Raw genomic sequence first — 22,414 nt, forward strand, 5'->3', positions numbered from 1 at the left:
CAGGATTTTGAAGGATCTGGCTAACTTTACTCCATGTATATGAATGTATGGTATGCTTATATGTGTATATACAAGCATTTATAAAATTGCTTGAAAATTTGTTTTCAAGTATACCTTAGCAATGGCAAAAATTAATGCAATCAGCCCTTTAATTTCTATGCCCTCAATGATTTTAGTATACTTTTCGCTGACGGGAATGAAATATAGTCATACAATTGAATGAGTCTATGACCTTCAAAATAAGATAATATGAACCAAATTGGATTGTAATCCATTCACCGTTTTATCGAACAATAAAGTTGGACCGCTTTTGCTAACACCTGAAGGTATTTAGCCGGCTTTGATCCTGCAAGTTGCAAGAGTATAAAATGTTCGGTTACAACTGAACTGAGCCCTTCCTTACTGATTTGATTTAAAATAGCAAAGAGGAAACTGTATTTCGACTTAAAATTCTTTCAAAAAACCCTAATTTTTAATCAAAAACTCTCACATCAAAATTTCAGATTTTTTTTTTAAATCAGTAATCTTTTTTTTGCTCAAATTTCCACTTTTTGATGTTATAAAAAATATATGGATCACTATGGAAAGGTTTCTTTAGAAATTGAAAAAAAACCACGATTTAAAGCTGCAATTTTATTTCATGTACCTATTATTTCTGAGTAGTAGTAGTAGGAAAAGCAGTTTTGAATCGTGGGTTTCACCCTATACTATAAGCCACGGAGCTGAATTAATTTTATTAAGAAACTTTGCCTAATATCTGAAATAGCTGCTTTAAAATCAATTTATCTAACAGAAAAACCGATAAACATACCTATTATATTTTGCGCCGCTTATTGCGAGACTATAACTGCTACCACAAAATGAAGACCTATGTATAAATACCTTTTGAAAGTTACAAATTGGTAACTGTAATTAAATCTACTAAACGCGTTGCCCAGTCTTCAATTAGTGCTTTAAAATCATAAATTCATCGAGGTATAGATTCATATACATATATTAAAAAGATTAGAGCGAGAAAGATTCGTCCGTACCGAAGACGGAAAGGTAATTTGAGTGCGAATTAAAATTTTCACCCATCTCCCTAAAAGACAATATATAGAATTAAAATTAATTATTATTTAACAACTTTCAACTTTTAAATATAAAGAGTTTAGATAATACGTGTCTTATTGTAATTTTTCGCGCAGTAGAACGCGTAAACTATTTGATATTCAACAGTTTGGATTACGTTGCTTAAACAAAACACCTACATATTTATAAACGAGTCTGGTTGATTACAAGAAAATTCATATTAAGATTTATCAGCTTTAAAGCGGGGCAATAAGTAATATACATTTAAATATAGTATTTTAAATTACTCTAACTCAAGGCTGTGATTGAAAATATTGTTCAGTGTCATCGTCTGACATAATATATTGTACTATTTTGGGTCTTAGTCACATTATATTTCTAGAGAATTGGGCCACACTGCTGTGAGGTGCACCAACCCTAATCCAATGTTATTCAGATATGAATTTAGCAATTGTAACGGCTAATTTCTCTTTTGTTTTCTATTAAGACTCCAAGATTTTATAGATGTGGAAAAGTAAAACTTTTTTAACTTTGTATCAAATGGCTTCATGCCTCCAATGCTTAAGCTTAATCAAATTTATCATGAAGATCTGCTACCATTTTCAGGATCCAGGTAATATCCAAATAGAGTAGGGTGGGTAATATACAGTAATATTTGGTAATTGCATTAGAATTTCTGAATAATATTGTAGTTTCCAAAAGACCATTTTGGATTAAGAACTTCAGTGATTCTTATTGTTTCTGAAGTAAAAATCTTAATAGACGAAAACGACTCGCTAGCTATTCAGTTAATATTTGGCTCAAGCTGCTTAAGCAAGTTTTGTAATCTCAAAGAGGAAACTCTGGTTTATTTTGAGGTTTATAGTTTTCCTAACTTTTCGTGTTAGTAGTTTGATATTGGTTGAAATTTAAATCAGTATATTTTAGAGAGGCATCTGAGTACTAAATAAGTACCACATACCTCATGGCCACCCTAATGTATACACATATGTCTACACCATCGAATGCGAATATTTTTGTTTCTGTTAATATGCTCGATGAACCGAACCTAGGTCCCTATATGCGCGTTGATTCAATTTATTAATTTGTGAGTGGAGGTATGCTGCCACACACATATGCGTTTACGTACATATGAGTTTTTATAACTTTGTTACGAACTGGTGCTGTAATACATGTAAATTCTTGGTGTCGTCACATCAAACCAGTTTGGGTAAATTTAATTTGCCAGTTAGCCGAAAGAAGTTGCCACATAAAACCACATGATGGCGCCAGGCGCACATCGGGTATAATTTGGGCGCTCTTTCCCAGTGGGTAGCGGCGTCTTCAGCTGCCTTACTGACTATGGCGGATTGAAGGCTGGCGATTGCCACGAAATGTGGGGTTTCTGTGAGTTCATAAGTTATGTGAAAGTGCGTTTGTGTATCTTGAAGTCAATTTAAATGTAAGCAAGAGTATATACACAAAATTTTATAGAAGGTATGGTTACGGAACCTAATTAATTGCCCTAATTATAATTTCTACATCACCGCACCCGGCAACAGCTATTGTTTGTAATACTATTTATACTTGATTTTTTGAATTAGTGGTTGATAAATAAAGATGTACCCACCTCCGCAGTGTAGTAATCAGAAGTGAGTGAGTACTACTACGCAGGGACTGGATTCTAACCATTTCCAATACAAATAAATTCCCGTTTGCTCATTCCTTAAAAATAATAATGATTCATAGCCACGGTATCATGGAGTAGGGATTTTGGGCACATTTTCCTAAATCTTTTATTCTCAGAAGCAAATAGCTGCCATACAAACTGAACAATCGGAATCAAGTACTTGTATGGAAAACTTTTCATTTGACGAGGTATCCTCAAGAAATTTGGCATGGATTATTGCTTAAGGTACTAATAAAATCTCCGTAAAAATTTTATAGATCGGATGACTATAGCATATAACTGCTATATTAACTGAACGATCAGAATAACTCGCTTGCATGGAAAACTTTTTCATTTGACGAGGTATCTTCACGAAATTAGGCATAAGTTATTGTTTAAGGCAACAATGTAATCTCCGAAGAAATTGTGCAGGTCAGATCACTATATCATATAGCTGCCATACAAATTGAACGATCGGAACCAAGTTATTGTGACGAACATTTGTATTTGTGAAGGGTATTATAGCTTCGGTGCAGTCGGTATTAACTAGGCGTGGTTGCAGTTGGATTTCGCTTATTTTCAAACCGTAACATACCAAGTAAGGATGTAACCGAGCATTTATTACTCTCGCAAAGTCACATGGTATAATCGTTTGAGATTTCTTTGTGGATTGACCGATATTTTCGGTAGGAAGTCAACTATAGGCACTGGGTTCCACATATTCAGTCTAGGTTCTTGAACAGTTTTGGTTCGATTTAGACAATTTTTGGTAACAAAGTAACATACTTTAAACGTATTATTCACGCAAAATTTTACGCCGATATAATCATTGTTGCTTGATTTGCATACTAGAAAGTGAAAAAATCAGATGAAATTTAAAATGGTGTTATATGGGAAATAGGCGCGGTTGTAAGCCGATTTCGCCCATTTCCGCACTATAACATACAAATATGAAAATAATGTTATGTACCGAATTTGGTTGAAATCGGTCAAACAGATCCCAAGATATGGGTTTTCACCTAAAAAAGGGCGGTGCCACGCCCACTAACTAATTTTAAACGCGGTTCCTATAAAGTCATCTCATACCCTCCTAGGGATAAAATTTAATGTCTCTGGCGTGTTTATCGCGCTTTTAGTAGTTTTTAACAGTACAATTATATGGGGAGTGGGCGGGGTTGTCACCCGATTTCACCAATTTTCAAACCGTCGATAGAGATGCTAAAACCTTTGTTCCCAGTGAATTTTGTTATTATAGCTTCAGTGGTATAAGAGATATGCACATTCAACTTATTAGGGGGCGGGACCACGCCCACTTAAAAAAAGTTAAGCTGCAGACGCCCCTCCCTAATGTGATCCTGTGTATTAAATAACAGTCTTGTATCTTATTGTGTAGCTTAGTTATGGCAATTTATTTGTTTTTGATTAATGGTGTTTTGTGGGCGTGGCAGCGGTCCGATTACGCCCATCTGCAATACCAACCTGGTCTTACTGTACCAGGAAACATGTGTACCAAGTTTCACAAAGATATCTCAATTTGTACTCAAGTTACAACTTGCACAGACCGACGGACGGACGGACAGACAGTCACCCGGATTATTATATAAACTTAACCCTATATGTAACTCGATTAGTTTTAGGTGATACAAACAACTGTTAGGTGAACGAAACGAGTATACTCTGTATCAATATGTTGCGAGTATATAAGAATGTCAAGAGAATAATATTGTATGTGCCAAAAATTGTTAATATTGATCGATTAGTTGCTAAGGAATGGGAGTGAATGGTGAAACGTCCCTTGCGCAATGCTTATACCGATTCAGATACAAAACTACTTTCTTTGCGCTTTAATGCAACCGTTGTTTTTCCTTAGAGAGTTATCGCACGTTTAGTGGTTAGTAAAATACCATTTGTATGGGAGGTGGGCATGGGAAATATGCGATCTCGCCTATTTTCACACTGCGTTATGAAATGCTAAAGTGCTAAGGAAGATATTTTCACTAAGTTTGGTTGATATAGCTTTCATATTAAACCTATCAGGGGAAAGATTCCGTCGACTTTTTAGAAATTTTATCTACATACGCCCCTTCCTTTCGTTCTGTATTAAAACCAAATAAAAAAATTTCGGGCTTCATTTGTGACCTAGTCATTAAATCTTTTCGATTGAAGTTATTTTCTGTCCGTGACAATGGTCCAGCCTTTCCACGATTTTCCTCAGCTGTAATACCATCCTCGTTTGCCGATTTTTATCAATATCAATGATAGTAATTATAGTAAACTTAGCTTGACCGATTAAATCATTCATAAATATTCGTTTTATCAAAGATAATCGAATTTATTTAATAGGGCATTTTAAATTCATTTAATTTTTCTGAAAAATACCACATACATATATGATAGGTACAAAAATAGCTTGACATAGAGCGTCTAATTTTTTACTAAGATACCTAATGCGGTATCAGTAACAAATTGGCCTTTTCAAAAAGCCAAGTCGAAAACTCCAGTATAATCCTAATAGGAACTTATTCCATTGTAGCAAATAGTTTGAAATAAGAAAAGATAAGATAAATAACCCTATCATAATTATGTAAGGATATTATTTAAATATGGTATATTAAAACACCGTTTTCTGAATAAATTGTATTACTATTAATGTAAAATTTCTTTACAGAATGTTGGGAGGTGTTGCCGGACGTCACATGTCGAATCGACGAAGAGGTTCATCGCCAATGGTGCGTATAAGTGGCGGCATGTTGACAGCAAGCTTAGAAGACAGTGGTGGCGGAGGCCCCGGTAGCATCGGCATGTATAATACGCAATATGTGCCAAAAATACCACCGAGGCGCAGACGCGCCGTAACAACTAGTGACCACAAAAGCTGTGCTCTTATACAAACGAGACTGAAATTAGGAGATATAATGTAAGTTATTATTTTTATTATAAATTATTGAACATTTTACTTTCTACTTTAATTTCGACTAAGAAAAATATTGTTTTGTAATGGTTCTAATTCCGTTGGCATAGACGTAAACACTTGTCAAAAGCGTGAATGATAATAGTTTATGGAATACGTTTTCGAATTCATACTTCATATTAAAATATTGAATATGCACCAATTTCTAAATTACCACGTACAGAAGGGTTAAGTTTGGACGCAGGCGAATGTTAGAGCTTATCGCAGTTAATTTAGTGCTGCATGTTGTCTATAATATCGTGATTTTAGTTTTAAAACATCATAGTACATTATAACGGCTATCCAGTGCGACACACCGACTATAGTGATTTTCTATTGCTGAAAAATAGGGCTATCGTCTGAAATTATTCCATATAAGCAATTTCTTTGGAGATTTTGGTTTTCTATAGACAATAATCATTGCAAATTTCTTGAAAATATAACGTCAAATGAAAAAGCTTTCCGTATAAGCACTTTATTTCAATAGTTCACATTGTATGGCAGCTATAGTGGTCTGATATCGGCTGTTCCGACAAATAAGCAGCTTCTTGGGGAAAAAAGAACGTGTGTAAATTTTCACATAGATATCTCTAAAACTGAAGGACTAGTTCGCGTATATACAGACGGGAAGGCAGACGGACATGGCTACATCGATTCAGCTCGTAGACAAAGGGTATAAAACATAGACTCGAGTATAAAGCATCCCAACAAAAAAGCAATCAAATATAGCAGACGTAACTTTGTAACTTAATTATTGTCATATACTTTAATATGCATACGCAAGTCTTACACAAGTCCAATACTATGGAAGAGCTCAAAGTACAAAGTACGAAATGCCTGCAACCATTGATGTTCTGATTTTTAATTTTTATTTAAAGTTATTGGAAAATTGTAGCGATTTATGGTTTTTGCCCACTAAAAATGTATGAAATGGCTGGTTGCGTTTAAGTTGTGATTTTGCTTTCAACAAAAAGGCTAGGAAATAATTTAAAGAACACGTTTCATGAAAACTACTATGTTAATTTCCTATATACTTGTATACCGATGTGTTATCTTGATACCCTTAAATTAATTATTTTTAATACTACGTTGAATTCGTTATGTTGGCACGAACATTGCAGTTCATGATATGAGGTAAAAATTCGTGAAAACAGGTATTTACCAAGCCTACTCATTAGCTGCTTGACCTATTTTCAATCATTCAAAATCAATTGTACCTTATTATTGACAAGTAAATAAGGACTAAGTTCGGGTATAACTGAACATTTTATACTCTCGCAAGGATCAAAGCCGGGAAATATTTGCAGATTTTGGCAAAACTTGATATGAAATAATTATTCAATGAAAGGATGAAAGGATTAAATCATTGGTATTGAAATCAACCTTGGGGATAAGGGCCCATGATCTAGACCAATTTCATTCATATTCAGCGCACTAGATCGCACTATGTTGATGAAAACTTTGAAATATCACATATAGTGACCAACATAAACGGCTTGAAGTCTATTGTAAAAAGCCAAACGAAAGTTTAAAAACCTTATATTAGGTATAAAGTAAACTGGAAGTTCAAAAATCTTTATATTAGGCATATAAGGGCAAGGAGGAATATTGACTCGATTGTTTTACGTCGAGATCTTAAATTGAAAGCGCAAAAATACAACAATATACATACAATACAACTTGTACAAGAACTGAAGCCGCTCGATCTTACCAAACGACATCGCTTCGCTCTATGGGCTCTTGAAGAGTTCCAAGAAGATCCGACGTTTTCGAGCCAAATTTTGTTCAGCAATGAGGCCCATTTCTGCTTCAATGTAACCTGAAGTGATTCAAGAGCTGTTATTTCATGCAGAAAAACAACGGTTGGGTGTGGTTTGTGGGCCGGTGCAATCATCGGTCCATATTTTTTCAAAAGTGATGTGAGAACGTAACCGTCAATATTTGATGCCTGAGATTGAAGCTCGTGATCTCGGAGACATTTGGTTTCAACAAAATGGCGACACTTCCCACACATCGCATTAATCAATGGATTTATTGAGAGAACACTTCGGTCAGGAGATGTTTTCACGTTTTGGGCCGGTCGATGTCAATAAGATCATGTGATATCACACCGTTCGACTTTTTTCTGTGGAGATATGAAAAGTCTAAAGTCTATGCGGACAATCCCGCTTCGATTCAGACCATTACCAGTCGAAATGCTCAAACGAGTCATCGAAAATTGGGTTCAGCGGATGGACCATCTGAGACAAAGCCAAGATTAGAAAGAGATAATATTCAAAAAAAAAAAAAGAATGTTCTTTCGAATAATAATAAACATTCCCCACAAAATTTAAATTTTATGTGTTTTTGTTTTCTAATAAAGTAAGGAACCTCGAAATGAATCACCCTATATATATGTCATACATTGACCGATATTTTCTATAAAATGTTAGTCCTAGGCACTGGGATCCACATATTCGATATCGGAAGGCTTGATTTTTATGAGGTTGAGTGAAAGAATAATATGGAATTAAAAATTGTGTTATATTGGAAGAGGCGTGGTTATGTTTCGTCAATTTTCACACCGTAATTTAGACACCAGAATAATGATACGAAGTGCTAATTTGTTTGTAAATGGTCAAGCAAGTCCCAAGGTATGGGCTTTAATCTATGATAGGCAATGTCACGCCTATTCTTCAACTTTGATACCAGCTCTTAAAAACCAAACTTTATTAAAATTTTTGTGTATCTTATTGGGGAGTTTATTTATGGAGCTTTATATGTTATCTATTAATGGCATCTTGTTTGCGTGGAAGTTGTCCGATCCCGCCCATCTGCAATACCAACCTCTCCTTGGTGCCAAAAAACATGTTTACCTAGTTTCATCACTATATCCTAATGTTTACTTATGTTATCGCTTGCCACGGACAAGCAGTCATCAACTCAACACGTCATCCTGATCATTTATATACATAGGTATACTACATATGACGCTATATGTACCTAAATTAATTTTTGGTGTTACAAACAAAGCGTTAGGAGTGGTCGACTCACACCTACCACACTAGCTAACACTATTTTAATTTCGATCAGTTTGGCGATCATTGGATGAATTTGGGTGTACCTAAAATTCCATTGACGTATAGACTTTGTAATTGGAACTAAAAGGACTCTTGTTCTACAGCTTTGATTAATAAGGAATGGTAAATTTATAGGCAATGTTATTTTAGGTTATGTTAACTTTTGCTTTAATTCCTTCAAAAACCAAAAGTATTCAAACTATTCATTAGATTTTTCTGGGAAAGAACTGTTGACACAATCATTCTGACTGCCGTGTCGCACTGTACACACCTCGTATTTAAAATAAAACCGCTTTCGGACATATGTAACAGCGCCATCTGGTTTATATTATTAGGAAAGGAAACAATCCTAACTTAAACAGCGCCACCTTCTGTATTAAATTGTCATCAGGCTTCGCTGATTTATGATGACAATAAAAGTTGAATGGAAGCAAGTAAATAGGAAAGCGATTTCCAGTAGAAAAGAGTGATAAACAGTTATTTGTGAGTTGTAAAGGAGACAAGGTATAACAATTCGAGAAAATTATTTAGAAAATGTGAAATTATATGTATAGGATTTTCTGAGAAGTGCTGTTTAATCTGAAAGATGTGTCGTCATTGAAATAAAGTGCAAGCTTATGGAATTAGATTGTCTATTAATGTTTTACGGCGGAAAACTCTTTGTTTAAAGTATCAATTAGCCGTAGTGACGTGAACTTCTATCCCACATTCCGTTCTCCCCCACAGCGTAACGTCACTCGAATTCCCACATATACATACACATGCATACCTAGAAGTCGAGAAGAAACGTCAAAACTGACATAAGCGCCACTTAGCGTTGGCAATGCCACAAAACGAACCCTGCGCAAAGAGGGTTGGCAGGCGCACTTCCTTGTTTCCTTTCGAATTGTAACGGTACGGCCGTATGGGCGACAGGGATGACTCGTTACTAACGGCACAATGCAGAAAAAAGACGTACAGTGCTGCATTTAAAGTGGATACGTATACTTTGTGTACGTTTTGGCCAGTTGGTTATCCACTAGGCTTCCGCGCCGTGTGCCATATGTTCGTTTCGTTCTATTTGGGGCCTTCCAGGTCGCTCACGCGCGCATAGCGCACAAACATGCCAACAGACATTGACTAGCCTGGCTGACGCACACATGCAAACGCCAGCCAAGAAACACGCACACAGCGACACATGCATAACGGTAATATCAGTAATGTAGCTGCTTGTAATACATTGTGACCAAGTTGAAGTGTAAGGTTCGTTGAATTTTCCCCCGAATGGTTAGACAAAATCGTTGATAGCTCTAGGAAAATTCTCAGAAAAATTGGGTAAAACTAGGATAAAAGTGAAAATTGTATGCAACTGCAGAAACAGCAAGTGCAACTTCAACTTTGTGTGTTAAATTCAAGTTATGAAAATAGAGTTAAATGTGAAAAAATCTTGAAATGAATTTCGTGTGTGATTTGGAAAAAAATTTTCTATGCTATAAACGGAAAATTCAATATACACGTAGAGAGTGTTAGTTGGACAGCGGGTGGTGTACGGGTGCATGGATGTTTGGTTGGGGCTGTGTGTTACCGGAGTGAAAAGTGGCAGCCACAGCACGAGCAGTAGCAAAATTAGTAGAAGAAGTATAGGCAGCAGCCAAGTGTGTGTACGAAATAGGGTGTATGAGACGCTTCCGACGGCGGAGGAGTATTCTTATACCTACATGAAAAATATTGAAAATGTGGAGCAAGTATGAAAATTTTATTTCCACTTATGCTCATTATGAAAAGAGTGCAAAAACCGTAAACAAGTTCGAAAGTGTGTTAAATAAAGTGAAGTAGTGTGCGAATAGCTATATAATTCCAATTAAAAAAGGGGTTTTCAAATTTTGCGACACAAAATATAGCGATGGTGCTGATGGTGCTAAAATGTTGGTGTTTATTTTAGTGAACATTGAGTTTTGTGGCAGGTGCTACTCAGCTACTCGATAAATTTAACGCAGCTACGAAAGTTAAATGAAAATTGGAAATCGCCAAAGAAATTTACACGCATGTACATAAGTAATATCCAGTCTTTGCGCAAAAAAAAGTACAATAAATAAATGAAAGTGGAAATATTGAGCAAACGCAAAGTAATTCTGAAAAACTTTATGGTAAAACTCAAAGTCTCATACTAACGATTGTGGCAATACTAAGTATTAGTACTCAACTGCAACTAAAATTAGATCAAGCTTTAACCGAAAAAGACAATTAATTATGCAGAAACTTACACGATGACCTGCATCTCGTCCCACTTGTCAACACTCTTTTCATCCAAGATACCATTCCGGCATTTTCGGCATAACCCCCCCGCGTTGTCCTGAAATATCCAAAGGTGCTTAGTAACGTAACGGACAGGCAGCGACCCAGTCACAACGTCGCCGCTGCTGTCATTCACACAATGTCGGTATCGTCATCGTCGTCGCCGCTGCCTTAGCTAGCGTATTCGCTTTCTTGTTGACCATCATCGAATGTACGCTTAAAATATTATTATTTTTAACCTAAGATAGTTCAAGTCAGTTTGCAATTTTTTTGTAATATGCTGCAGTTATATCATTTTCTGTTCCCGTTCTACACTATTGAAGGTGCTCTTTCCTGCTCTAAAATTCCGTCGTCACCATTTTCAACCAATACATTGACACGTGCCTTTCTTTCGCCCGCTCACCATGTGTTGAATTTGGCCCATTTCCAGCTACCCTTACCTAACCATACAAATATACAATATTAAAATACAAAACCAAAGCGTTGCCTTAAAATGCTAGCCTGTTTCGTCAAATACTCGAATACCTTTCCCCTTTTTGTGCACTCTATCCTTAAAATTTTGCTAATATTTCTGTTTGTTTTGCGTTCAAGATATATTCATTTTGTGCTAGCATTCTATATAGATGTCAAGCCAATTTGTTTCATATCTGAGCTAAGTTAGTAAATATCTTAGATCTCTCTTTTTGAAACTCCAAACAAAATATTTTTGAGAAGTTCACCACAAATTGTCAATATAGAGTTTTTAACTCTCATTCCTTCTACACAAAACGTGAACGTTAAAGAAAAATAAAAGGACATTAAACTATGTAATAACTTTTGTAAAGTGCCATTGGCTGGTATCTTCCTGGTTGAATCTTACAATTCTGTAATAAACAGTTTTGTATACGAATAATTTTACTATTACGATAGCTTTTCGTTAATTCGTTTTTCGATGTCCATATAATTAATCATAGTAAGAGAACAGAAAATCTTAAGTATTGCCTGATTTCGATAATCCGTGGCTCATATATTTCAATACTATTTTTGTAATTTTACTAGAACATACCAAATTTTGTTTTTGAAATTCGAGATTATGGCTTAGAATCAATTGTCTTCAGATTTAAACTATGTTTATGGCTACTTAACTTACTGCTTAGCTCTTACATGTAATGTGATGTAATATGTATAGAAAAAATATTTTGTCTAGATATTTGTTACAAAGACTTGTTTTTTTATTTGGTTGCAATGACATAGCTTCTTCAAATATAACCGGAGATTAGCCGAGTTCTCAATGTAATGGCAATGCGATAATTTATTAACAATAGGTTGGCATAGTAGGAGTAAATCTTCATTAACTTATCAGTTCGTTTGAAATATCACTGTTCGAGAGATCTAATTAAAATATAAACACTTTCAGTAGATGGAGCCAGCATGGTTTTGAATATATGCAGCCATTGTACCAATTTGCTTTACTTTCACCGAAAAATTTTTTGAAGTTTTTGATATTTTTTGTTCAAACGCATTTCATTAAATTTGGGGTAGGCTTGCTATTGTGTTATATTTTATATTTTAAAAATGCCGTCAATATCAAACGTTGACACAGCTGATGTCTCTTCCCATTGTTTCGGAAACAAAAAGAAAATAATCAATCGTCGGGCTGGCATTTTTAACTATTTTTTATCACTGGAAAATACCCTTAAAAAATAGACTCCATAAAGAACTATGACCTGCGCATTAGGTTTTCAATAGTTCGAAATGATAGTGTATAGTTTGAAAAATCCGACTTTATTGGATACTTGAGCTTCTCCATTGAACTAAAGATTAAATTATTACTAGTGAAAGTAGAAACTATATTCTGGCAGGAGTGACTGATTAAGGCGTCATTTTGTTTGGAGTATGCCAAAGTTCCTTTTTTGTATAATCTAAAAGTTTTAAAAGTTAATAGCAAATATTTATATTTAATATAGATGAATTTATGAATATTAACTCAAGGAGAAACCTCAGTAAACTTAGAATAATGTTTTTTTCTTCGTAAATATTTCCATACCGGTAATATAACCAAGTTTCCCCCAAGGGTTTACGGATACATCTTGAATGTGCCACCAATAGTTCTATTTATCCTTGCTTAAATGAGACGTTTCTAGATCGGAATGCGATGCCTTTATTTTTTCACTCACTGGAAATCAAAAAAGTGTCTGTATGTGAGGCTAATCATGTGAAGTATTGGGACTTAGCTTGGTTGCTTGGTAGGCAATCGATTTTATGACCTTTATAAGCTTTTTCTTTAGGGTAACTCTTACTTATACCGCTTTGAGTTTTGCAGATCTTCACAAAGTTGTATACTAATGCTTTGGCAGTAAACTATGACCGAAGAAAATATCCATATATACATAAATATAAATATTGAAACGTCTTAAAAAACCATTGACCTTCTCCTCCATAACAATTTAGTTCCAAGCTCAGTGGACAAATAATATAAATACCGATACATTTAAATGGAAGTATCATCGACGATAGATGGATCTAGAATCTTAGGCTCTTACCCAAAAGAATATAAAAAATAACTCAAAGATTGGCACGTTCACGCGCATACGCAACGTCGTATCAAGAAACAAAAATGGTGACTTCCGATTTAGCCTATTTTTCTAATAAATTAAACTGCTTATTAATGTATTTTCTACTGAAATTGCTTGTCACTGATACATGTGAATATCCGCATAGATGGATGAGTCTATAATATTTATACACTTGGTCGGGTGATTCTTGATTTTTGCCAAAAATAAATAAATGTCAACTAATATCGGGCGGACGAAAAAAAAATAATGAGGATAAAGTAAAGAAGAAGAAGCATATAGAGCGTTGAGACATCACAGCCACAGAAAATGTGTGAGAGAGTTTAGTACACGACTGGAAGTGGTAAATCGAAAGGAAGTAAAACTTAACGAAGGATTGCGCACGTGCTGGCATAGAAACTCTTATTCACACACTGGATTACAAGTGCATGCGTGCACGAAGTAAACATGTGGTGAAGGTTTAAGGGAATGCCGATAACAGCGCTGGAATGTTATGGTGAATAAAGCCAACCAACACATAGCGAATGTGTGTGTGAATCGGTGATGTGATAAATGAAAATAATATATTGTGTTGGCTTAAGTGTACGTGAGCATAAAACTGAAGATATAAATAAAGACGAATTGTGTGATGACGAAGACAATGCGAATGCGTTGTCGTTAATGGCAGCGCAGCCGACTGCGTAACTTCGCAGTTCAACAATGACAGCTTAACGACACTGCTGGTCACGGTGACACGGGGGGGAGTTTGATTTCGCTGTACATACATATAATATATAAATTTGCTAAAAATTTTAAAGGGACGAACAAAGACTTTGAATGGTTCAAAAATTCGAACGTTGCCAAAAGTCGATGCTGTGCAAGTGAGGAAATATATTTCCCACAATTAGATCAGGAAGTTAGTCAGCGCACAGAGCACAGACGAGTGTTTTAAAAATAAAAACTGCTTCATTGTTTATCAATACTTATTTTTTAATATTTCTAAGGGAAGGATTTAATGTGGTGAAAAACAGATACATGAAGCAGAAATCACCGAATTAATTGAAAATAGCGTGCAGCAGTTAGAGAAAAGTTGAAAACTCAAATTTTTTACAGTAAAATAAGTGCAAAAATAAATACAAGTAATTGTTTATAAAATAAATAAATCAAAGCCAGGCGTATCACGCACACCACTGCCTCCCCAATAAAAAAAAATAAATTATTTAAAAAATTGCGTGAAATAAAAAAAATTATGAAGCTCCAATATCTCTACATACTCCAATGTATGTAGGTGTGAGTGTGTGTGCGTGTGTTTATGTTTGCAAATCGCCAAAATCGTCGCAATTATCATCTGTAAAATGAAACCTCAACTCATCATAATCACCAAACAACTCCTGTAAATATTCAACAACTAACAACCTTAGCCTAATTGAGGCCGACTATAAACTACCTAAAAAGCAAAAACATATACAAATAAATATTGCAAAATTTAGCGTGTAGATCAAAAAATTTTATTGCAATTAAAGTTTACTAATGAATTTGAAAAATATAGCAACTTTCAGCCGCAATAAATTAAAAGAAAAGCAACATTCCAAATATGTGTAAATAAAAATTTTCTAATTAATCTGTGATTTCTGTGATTTATTTTCTCTCGCATTGAATTTGCAAATAACCAGAAAATTTGTGAGTTTGCAACTTATGTTAAATACAAAGATTAAACAAATCAGCGGGTGAAAGTCAATGTAAGCTTCAACTTGGGTTACCGCCGACAGTGGTGACGTATAGTGGCATTGAATTATATTAATATAGTGAAATAGTAAATTAATCAAAAGTAAAAACTAAACTAAACCTGATATAAATACTAATAATAATACAACATAATTAATGCTTAAGCAATAAGTTATTGTAAATAAATTCAACAAGGTAGAAATTCCGTATATTCATCGAACCAAAAGTTTCATCTTACCTATAATAACCAATGCAACGGCGATAAGAAACAACACTTAAACAAAAAATAGGCATTAACGCACGGGAAATATAGCTGCAAGTCATCAACAGCAACAAATTAACAGAAGCTAATTAGTGTAAATCGTCCATTACGTAGCTTGTGTAAATAACAACTGCACACGCCTACCGCCTACTACGTATATAAGCACTTACATCTTCAATTGCTGCGGTAACATCTGCAGTACATACATATAAACGTAAACATTTACGCGCTTAGTGGCGTTTAGTTGAATTTGTCATTTTTGTATGGCTTGAGATTCGCTACAAACAAAAATACCAAATATATACGTGTCTATTCCTTCGTTAATTTCGCAAAATAGAGTTTTCTTCGCCGTAAACGTCTGCTTCGAGTTTCGCTGTTATTTTCACTTCGTATTTATCTTCTTCTTCGATCAACGCGTTAAATTGTTCGTGTCATCAGTGTTAAATGTCAAATAGTCGATTGCTTGCCACGTAAATGACGTGTCAATCCGGAGAAATGAGTGTAGTCGTGCATCTGGTGTAGCACAATTATGGCCAAGCGGTCTTCTATAAACCATCAGAATTTGGATACATTGACGGTAGGTGCACAGTTTCTCGCATAAGTAAAAAAAATGTTTTTAAGCAAAAAATACCAGATTTTTTTATGTTGGCATAATATTGAACATTAATTAATCGAATTAAAAATAATATTAAAATACTTATATTCAATAGCCTTTAATTATATTGTTTCAGTTAGGAATATGTAAATCTTTCCCTTTTTACTCCTCTTTATTCCAACTATTAGTTTGAAACATTATTTTTTTTTCTCTAATTTATAAATTAAAAATATTTTCTCAATTTTTGATCAAAAATGTTTTAATTTATAAATTAAAAAACAAATTGATCAAATTTTAATTACAAAATCAGAAAGAAAAATTTAATAATAAAATTACAAATTAAAAATTCAATGAAATTAAATTAAATTTTCCATTGAAAATCAAAATGTTTGAATATTAATGTTCGCAACCATTCTACATGGGTATTGGACCAAACCAATGTATTTCGAGAGATTGAGTCATGATTTAAAAAGAAATTACTCCGTTTTTCGAAGTTATCCTCCAAATTTTACATATTTGCTTTAGAATATCGAAATTTTTCTAGTTCTAAACATAGTTTTTAATTACAGTGCGAAAATGATTAAAAAAGTAAAAATATGGGCATCATCCACGATTTCTCGTATAAATTTGCAACTTCTTTTATTCCGTTGCAAGTAATAAACAGAATGAATAACAAACACATAACCGTAAATCAGGAGGAAATACATATAGAATAATTTTTATAATATGTATATAACGCTATACCTGTCGCTGTTGATGTTCTACCCTTTTCAAAACAGTAGATTCAAGTTATTTTATGTGCACATAGGTGATATTTGTGAAATGACTCTCGAATGACTGTCAATCGAATTTAGGAGTGAAATGATCATCTATTGTCACATCAACAACACAAAACTTTCTGTTTATAATCCGCATTGCTCAGAATCATCAATTCGCTATGGTCTTTGGTCGATTTTTTCGGAATTAAGCTATTAACGAACTAACCACATAAATATTCGTTGAAATATATGTTATATCCTTTACATACGAGTATTTATTTCTTTTCGCACGAAATTACATATTTCCATAACCCAAATTTATATTTGTTTTGGTTTTAAATGCTGTATCCCATAAACGGAATGGAACAAATACATTTCGACTTGGATTTTGAATTCTAGTCCCACAAATAATACGTAAGCGCAAAAGCGAAGGGATGTAGGCAAAAGCAGTGTATTAATAAAACGTAATTGCCCACTAAAATAGGACAGTCGCTAACAAAATAGATATATGGGTAATTTTTAGAATATAAACGAGTTCAGGGTTGGATGTACATGTTTTGATTGAGGAGGTTCTCCATACATAAGTTTTAAGATATTTGTTAATACAGTTCTTAAATTTAATTTATCGAATTATAATGAGTTCTTCACTTAATTGTGTACCTTTATATCTAAACACCCTTTACTAAATTATTTCTATGTATTGCCAACCTAGAAATAGAAGATTTGACATATCATTAAATATCTGAAATTTTTTAAACGAAAAATAAAACAATTCAATTGAGTTATTGCATTATATGGAACTTCTTAGCACCAAGTAAGCCAAGTTTTTATTGTTAATTAATTGGCTTTTAAATACATTTTTTTGTAGGTTCATAAGTAATTTTCGTTTAAATGAGGAATCAGTTGGTTTTTTTACTAAATGAAATTCTCCGTTTCTTTGCTGACGGTAGTTATCAAAAATGCAGTTTAAATGAATTCAACTTTCGGCTAGCTTAGACTATGATATTAATCGTTGTTAAGGAGGTTTTAATGTTATGAACGCCTATTTGTGTACAGTGGATAAAACACAAGCAACTAAAGAGGAAAAAAAACACAAAAATTATTTAATTTTACTCAAAAAGTATATTCCTATTAATAGTAGATATTATCGACTATTTATGTTCAAAAAACTTCCAATGTCTTTCAATATTATTTTTAGTCTTTTCAATTTGTAGCATATCTCTTTATGTTTTGGATTTTTTTTGCCACCAGCGGAATAAATTTTTCACTTTTCTAAGTATTTGTACCAAAAAAGTGATTCAAATAGTTTAAGATTATAAATAAAATAGTTTATTTACCCGTTTTCCATTTTGTATTAATATTTTCCTAAATAATCGCAGGAATGTTATTCTAGTTAACCCAACTAGCACAAAATTAAAAACCGTAATACCACATAAAACCTGAAGTTAGACAACAATTCAACTTAAAAAAAAAAACGGGTTTACGGTTTGTATGTATCCTTTTTGCCTCTAAAAGTTTAACGAAAGCATCGGGTTTTCTGCTATGGTTTATCTCCAACAGTACTTTACTATTATATCTGTGTAATTCTGAGGATTATTATACCTATCCTTTATAAAAACCCGTTTTATGATGCGTCACTGGGACCCACTCCTTTGTTTGCGTTCCATACTTTACAACATAGAACTTTTCACAATTACTGTGAAAGGCTTTTCAATACTTATGAGCCGAAAGGTGCCTATTATTGTTCCTTCCGACACATGCTTTTTAAGCATGGATATGATCACCCTGGCAGAGCTGACATTGCCTAGACCTACTTCTAATCGCCAGCCCCATCCCAATGGCCTTCGAATCTGCTATTTCGTGTATTTTTACAATTGGGACACCAATTTTGCCTAACGCTTTACTTCAAAAACTATAAGTCAACGGCAGCTGAATCTGAAGGACGTCTCTCTTTGCGTGAATAATGCGTTTAAAGTATGTCACCTTGTGACCAAAAATTATCTAAATCGAACCAAAACTGTTCAAGCCCCTAGGTACTGAATACGTGGTCCCCAATGTCTATAGTTGACTTTTTACCGAAAATATCGGTCAATGTGTAAGATATATAGTATATATTTATATAATAAAATAAATAAATGAAACTCTTGATAATAGTATGTCTTTGTGTCAAAAATTGGTTGAATCGGATCAATACTTCCTTCAATATAAAATTTTGCCAACGCCTGAAGTAATTTCCTGGACTTTTATCCTCCTACCATACATTCAACGCAAAGGGCGAAAAAATTCGAGGAAGTTTTTAAACGTCGATATTTAAAACTTCTCGACCACAGAAACAAAAATGTCTACAGCTAAGCTTTAAAATTACCTCATAATAATTTTTTTATGATATTATCTAGTAAGTGTAAATATTTGGGTTTTTTATGTTGATCTTATAAATCAAATGTTAACGAATGAGGCCTGAACTCATGACATACTCATATGAGCGGAATGCTTAGTTCAAAATATGATCTACATGATTTTAACAATAAAGGCCTTACCTGCCTCTACAAGCGATCAAGAACACTAAATTAAACTTCAGATTAGAGAAAAGAACTTCAAACTGATCCATTAAGGAGTTTCCCCAAAAATATTACGTCAAGCCTTTCCATAAGACTAGTGATTTATTGTAAACTATGGCTTTGGCACAAAGCAAAGATGTCAGACTTATACGCAGGTATCACAGTCTCAATAAACTTTTTAGGATATGAAAATATTATTAAAATTAAAAAGTACTCTCCTTTCTACAATTCGATAGAAAGTAAACATATGCAGCTAAAACTGCTAAGATAATATCCTTTTAATATCTTTACATTAATTGCTTCACTTAGTGAAGTGAGTACTCAAGAAAGGTGTGAGAGGATTAGGATTTTCCATTACTTATGCAGCTACTGAAAGTGAATTGTTGTTTGAGTACTCGAGTAATTATACTGTTAAGGGTATAAATGAGCAAAACGACAGATGTGGGTATACTTCAATATGTATGTATTTTCATTTTTATTTACTTAAAGCATATTTAAATATGTACCTTGTGTGCGTCTACAGGGTATTACTATGCACATGCATTAAGTTGTGAATATGAGTATGCTCTCTCAAGAGAATATTCCTCTAACAAATTAAAATGACCGCATATGGTGAATAAATATATTCTTATGTACCCTAAGTTTGCCATGGCGTTTGTAATACCCAGCCGAAAGCATTGAAGACCCTAAAAGGTATATATGTAAATGATTAGTGTAACATGTGTCTGAGTCGATTTAGCCAAGTCCATCTGTCTGTCTGTCTCTCTATATATACGCGAACTTGTAACAATGTTTTCCCGAAATTTGACGTAGATTACTAAGCAACTATTGCCTTGCCTTCAGATCGGAATACTATAGCATATATCTGCGTTAGCTTCGGTGCAGTTTAAGTTAAAGTTTTTTCTTGGTTATCAGCGAAGTTGTTCTATAATTAAAATGAGAGCTATAAGAAGCATGTGATTAGTGTGATTATATTTTTTTATTATCATTCTTGGTAGTGCGCTACGAAAACTCCGTCTAATAATCCATTGATGAAAATAAAATCAAGAACAAACAGAGTTCTTGCTGAGCACAAAAAGTGATAAACGAAAAGTTTGTAACAATTATTTACATAGAAATATTTGGTACAGATATATATGCACTTGTCTATATGTCTTTATGTATGTAATGGAATAATATATATATATATATATTTTGTATTATTAATAGCGGCAGTAGCGACGCGGTGTCGTGCTTTGTAGGTTCAGCTAAGAAAATCTACACTTGCCGCTGTATATATATTTATATGGTACATGTATTTATGTATTTAAGTATGAATTAATATGTATTCTTACATATGCGAATTTACATATGTATAAATATTAATATATATGCACTCTACACACACTCACACGTTCGAATCGGAGTCTGCAAGTCTGTAAAAATCACACCATTCGGGCTTGTACCAGTCGGCAACAGCAATGGACCAAACAAGTGCGTCGCTTAATTTTTAGGGTAAAACTCTGGCTTGCTTAATTTCAATACCAGTACTGAAGTCGGTCGAATCGAAATACATATAGTGCTTATGTACATGCATATATAGATGCCTCTTGGCCTTCCAGGCGGAGTAGCGGATGAAGCAGTCGCTGCGTCAGAAGTAATAAATAAGCCGCACTCTTAGTGTATTAGCAAGTTTCGGCGACAAGCGCCGCATCATAGGCGCCACATCATCTTTTGTTATTGTAATTGCTGCTGTAAGTGGGTTATAGGAGCGCCTTAGCCGCATCAATCTTTTCAATGCCGAAATTATGTATACCGTTAGAATGGCAACATAAGCTTATGGAATGACTTTAAGAGTGTTGTTGTGATTTTTATTGTTTTCGAAAATTTGGTTTTTGTTACAGTTGACGAACGCCTAGGGAGGCAATAAGAGCAGTAACAAGAGCAAATACAATTTGCACGCTAGCAAAGCGTAATTTCATGCCGAATTGCATACTTTTTGGCGTATGTGCATGCTCTTGTTACTGGTAGCCCATATTTAACGGCTGAATGATGCCACCATATTCAGTCTTGTTGTACGTTTTGTATGCATTGCACAAAATTCTGGAAATCTCATGTGTGCAATATCAGATGATTTACTTCTTTATGGTGTAATTGTAATATATAATGTTGTTAATAATGCAGAAATGAGTGAATAAGGCAAGGAAATCAAAAAAGAACATTTTTACAAAAGCGTGATTATATTTTGTAAAACAATTGTGCCATTACGCTAAAATGTGTGTACTTATACGCATACAATTTATGCAAGCTCTTATGAAAAATTCTATTCGACAACTTTCATTGTATTTGGATCTATAGAACAAAACGTCAATAAAATAAAACATCATCAAAATAATAGTTAAGTTGAATAATTTACCGTGCTCAGCAGTATTGAACACAAATTGTACTGATGTCAAACGAATTTTTAAACTAGATATACTAGTAGGTAAAATTTTCGTGGGAGGAAGTCACAGGATGGAAGAAACATTTTTTTTTTAAGTTTTCCAATGTCTATCACAGTGATGCAAATTTGGTTCGTTCCTCCAGGAAATCAATTTGATATAAAATTTTCCAAATTTTTCGCCATATGTCAATCTATAATTCTTTCACAAAATCATTTTTATATGTTATGTAAATTTCCAAATCTCTGGACAGATTTTACAATGTGTCCAGAAATATTTACACATCGACACCAATCTTCGCGTATATGGACAACTTGAGGAGGTATTTAAACAATTTGTTGCAGCAGTAAAAATCAATATTGCTGATAAATATGATATATTTTAAATATAAAATTTAGACAATACGTTATAACTAAATACCACGTATATATACCAATATTCGCGCGACCACTTAAGCATTCTTTATTTGCAACTTTAGGCGACTAGTGTAATAGAGAAGATTGTAAAGCTAATTCCTATGTATACTTGTTAAAGCAAAAAGAAGAAACATTTTCAAGAATCAA

The 22,414-nt window shown here is 33.9% G+C and overlaps 1 protein-coding gene across 4 annotated transcripts in view; it reads left to right on the forward strand.

Annotated features, from left to right (window-relative positions):
• The window catches only part of cac (calcium voltage-gated channel subunit cacophony), a 161,945-nt gene that overhangs the window by 21,379 nt on the left and 118,152 nt on the right, over nucleotides 1–22,414 (forward strand). For all 4 annotated transcript variants that reach the window (XM_070110461.1, XM_070110464.1, XM_070110463.1 and 1 more), the window contains exon 2: nucleotides 5,388–5,636. In XM_070110461.1, the coding sequence (XP_069966562.1) occupies nucleotides 5,389–5,636 (248 nt within the window). In that variant the 5' untranslated portion in view covers nucleotide 5,388. The remainder of the gene's footprint in view (nucleotides 1–5,387; nucleotides 5,637–22,414) is intronic.

The sequence above is a fragment of the Bactrocera oleae genome, chromosome 5, assembly GCF_042242935.1.
Source record: "Bactrocera oleae isolate idBacOlea1 chromosome 5, idBacOlea1, whole genome shotgun sequence".
NCBI lineage: Eukaryota > Metazoa > Arthropoda > Insecta > Diptera > Tephritidae > Bactrocera > Bactrocera oleae.